At 32.8% G+C, this 1,373-nt stretch overlaps 1 protein-coding gene across 1 annotated transcript in view; it reads right to left on the bottom strand.

The window, feature by feature from the left end:
- Positions 1–384: 384 nt before the first annotated feature.
- Positions 385–1,373, bottom strand: part of LOC102761886 (zinc finger protein 253) — a 15,578-nt gene continuing 14,589 nt past the window's right edge. The window contains exon 4 of the mRNA XM_006764280.2: positions 385–1,218. Coding sequence (XP_006764343.1) covers positions 385–1,218 — 834 coding nt within the window. The remainder of the gene's footprint in view (positions 1,219–1,373) is intronic.

Below are 1,373 nucleotides of genomic sequence, written 5' to 3'. Positions count from 1 at the left end.
TAACTCTCTATCTCTCTCCCTTCCTCTCTGTAAAAAATCAATAAAATATATTTTAAAAAAATATATCATAAAAAATTGCCAAATTCAGCACATTTTAATTTTATGGATACATTATGAATCTATATATTTTAGAAATGATCGAAAGTTTAATCCCACCCTACATTTTAAACAATTAAAGTAATTATTTATTCTAGAGACTATGTGAATTCCTAGTTTTTACAAATTCTTTTTCCAAGAATACATAACAGTAAAAAGTTGATTTTGACTTTCACGTGCAGAAACACATTGATTTGCCAATGTAACTGACTTTAAATTGGAAGATTTCCCAAATGCATAATACACCTGACTTCTTTAGATAACAAGAGTTTTATTATGATAACTGCTTCAGATTGGCTTCTCTCCAGTATGAACTTTCCGATGTCGAAACATGTTTGACGTGTGGAGGAATGCTTTACCACATTCTCTACATTTATAAGGCTTACCTTCAGTATGAACACTATGATGATTAGTAAGACCTGTATGGTTGTTAAAGGCTTTGACACATTCTCTATGTTTATAAGGTTTCTCTCTAGTGTGAATTCCTTGATGAAGAATAAGGTTTGAGGGCCGACTAAAGGTTTTGCCACATTCTGAGCATTTATAAGACTTTTCTTGAATATTATTTGTATGATGTTGGGTATGTCTTGAGGACTGACTAAAGTCTTTTCCATTTTCCCTGAGTTTGCAAAATGTTGCTATAGTGTGAAATCTTGCCTTATGTATAATAAGAGATGAATGATATTTAAAGGCTTTGCCACATGATTTACATTTGCAAGGCTTTGCTCCAGTATGAATTGTCTGATTTAGAGTACAGCAATCTTTATGTGTATAAGGTTTTTCTCCACTATGAACTTTTTGGCATCTATTTAGATTGATTATTTGACTGAAGACTATCCCACACGGATTCCATTTGTGAGCCTCCTCCGTAACATGTATATTCTCTTGTTCACGGTATTGTGAAGACTGCTGAAAATACTGGATACATTTACTTCCTTTGTGGGTCTTCTCCACAATAGGAATAACCTGACGTATATTGTGATTGGACATTTGGTCAAATGCTTTTCCACTTTTACAATGGTCCTCTGCAAGCTCATTTGTCCGATGATTAAGATATGGCTCTTTCTTAAAGTTGTTCCAATGTTCATTCCATTGATAACTGCTATCTCCATTATGTGTACTCTGGTGATAATGGGAGATAGAACGACCTTTACTGACAGTTATAATTTTATGAAAAATGCTTGTTCCATAAGAACCATTCTGTGATACTCATTAAACCAAGATGGTTGTATAGGAAGAGCTTTCCTAATTCATTAAAATTATAGACATAAAATAAA

This window comes from Myotis davidii, unplaced genomic scaffold, assembly GCF_000327345.1.
Source record: "Myotis davidii unplaced genomic scaffold, ASM32734v1 scaffold2101, whole genome shotgun sequence".
Classification (NCBI taxonomy): Eukaryota; Metazoa; Chordata; class Mammalia; order Chiroptera; family Vespertilionidae; genus Myotis; species Myotis davidii.
This window is presented reverse-complemented; position numbering and strand designations above follow the sequence as displayed.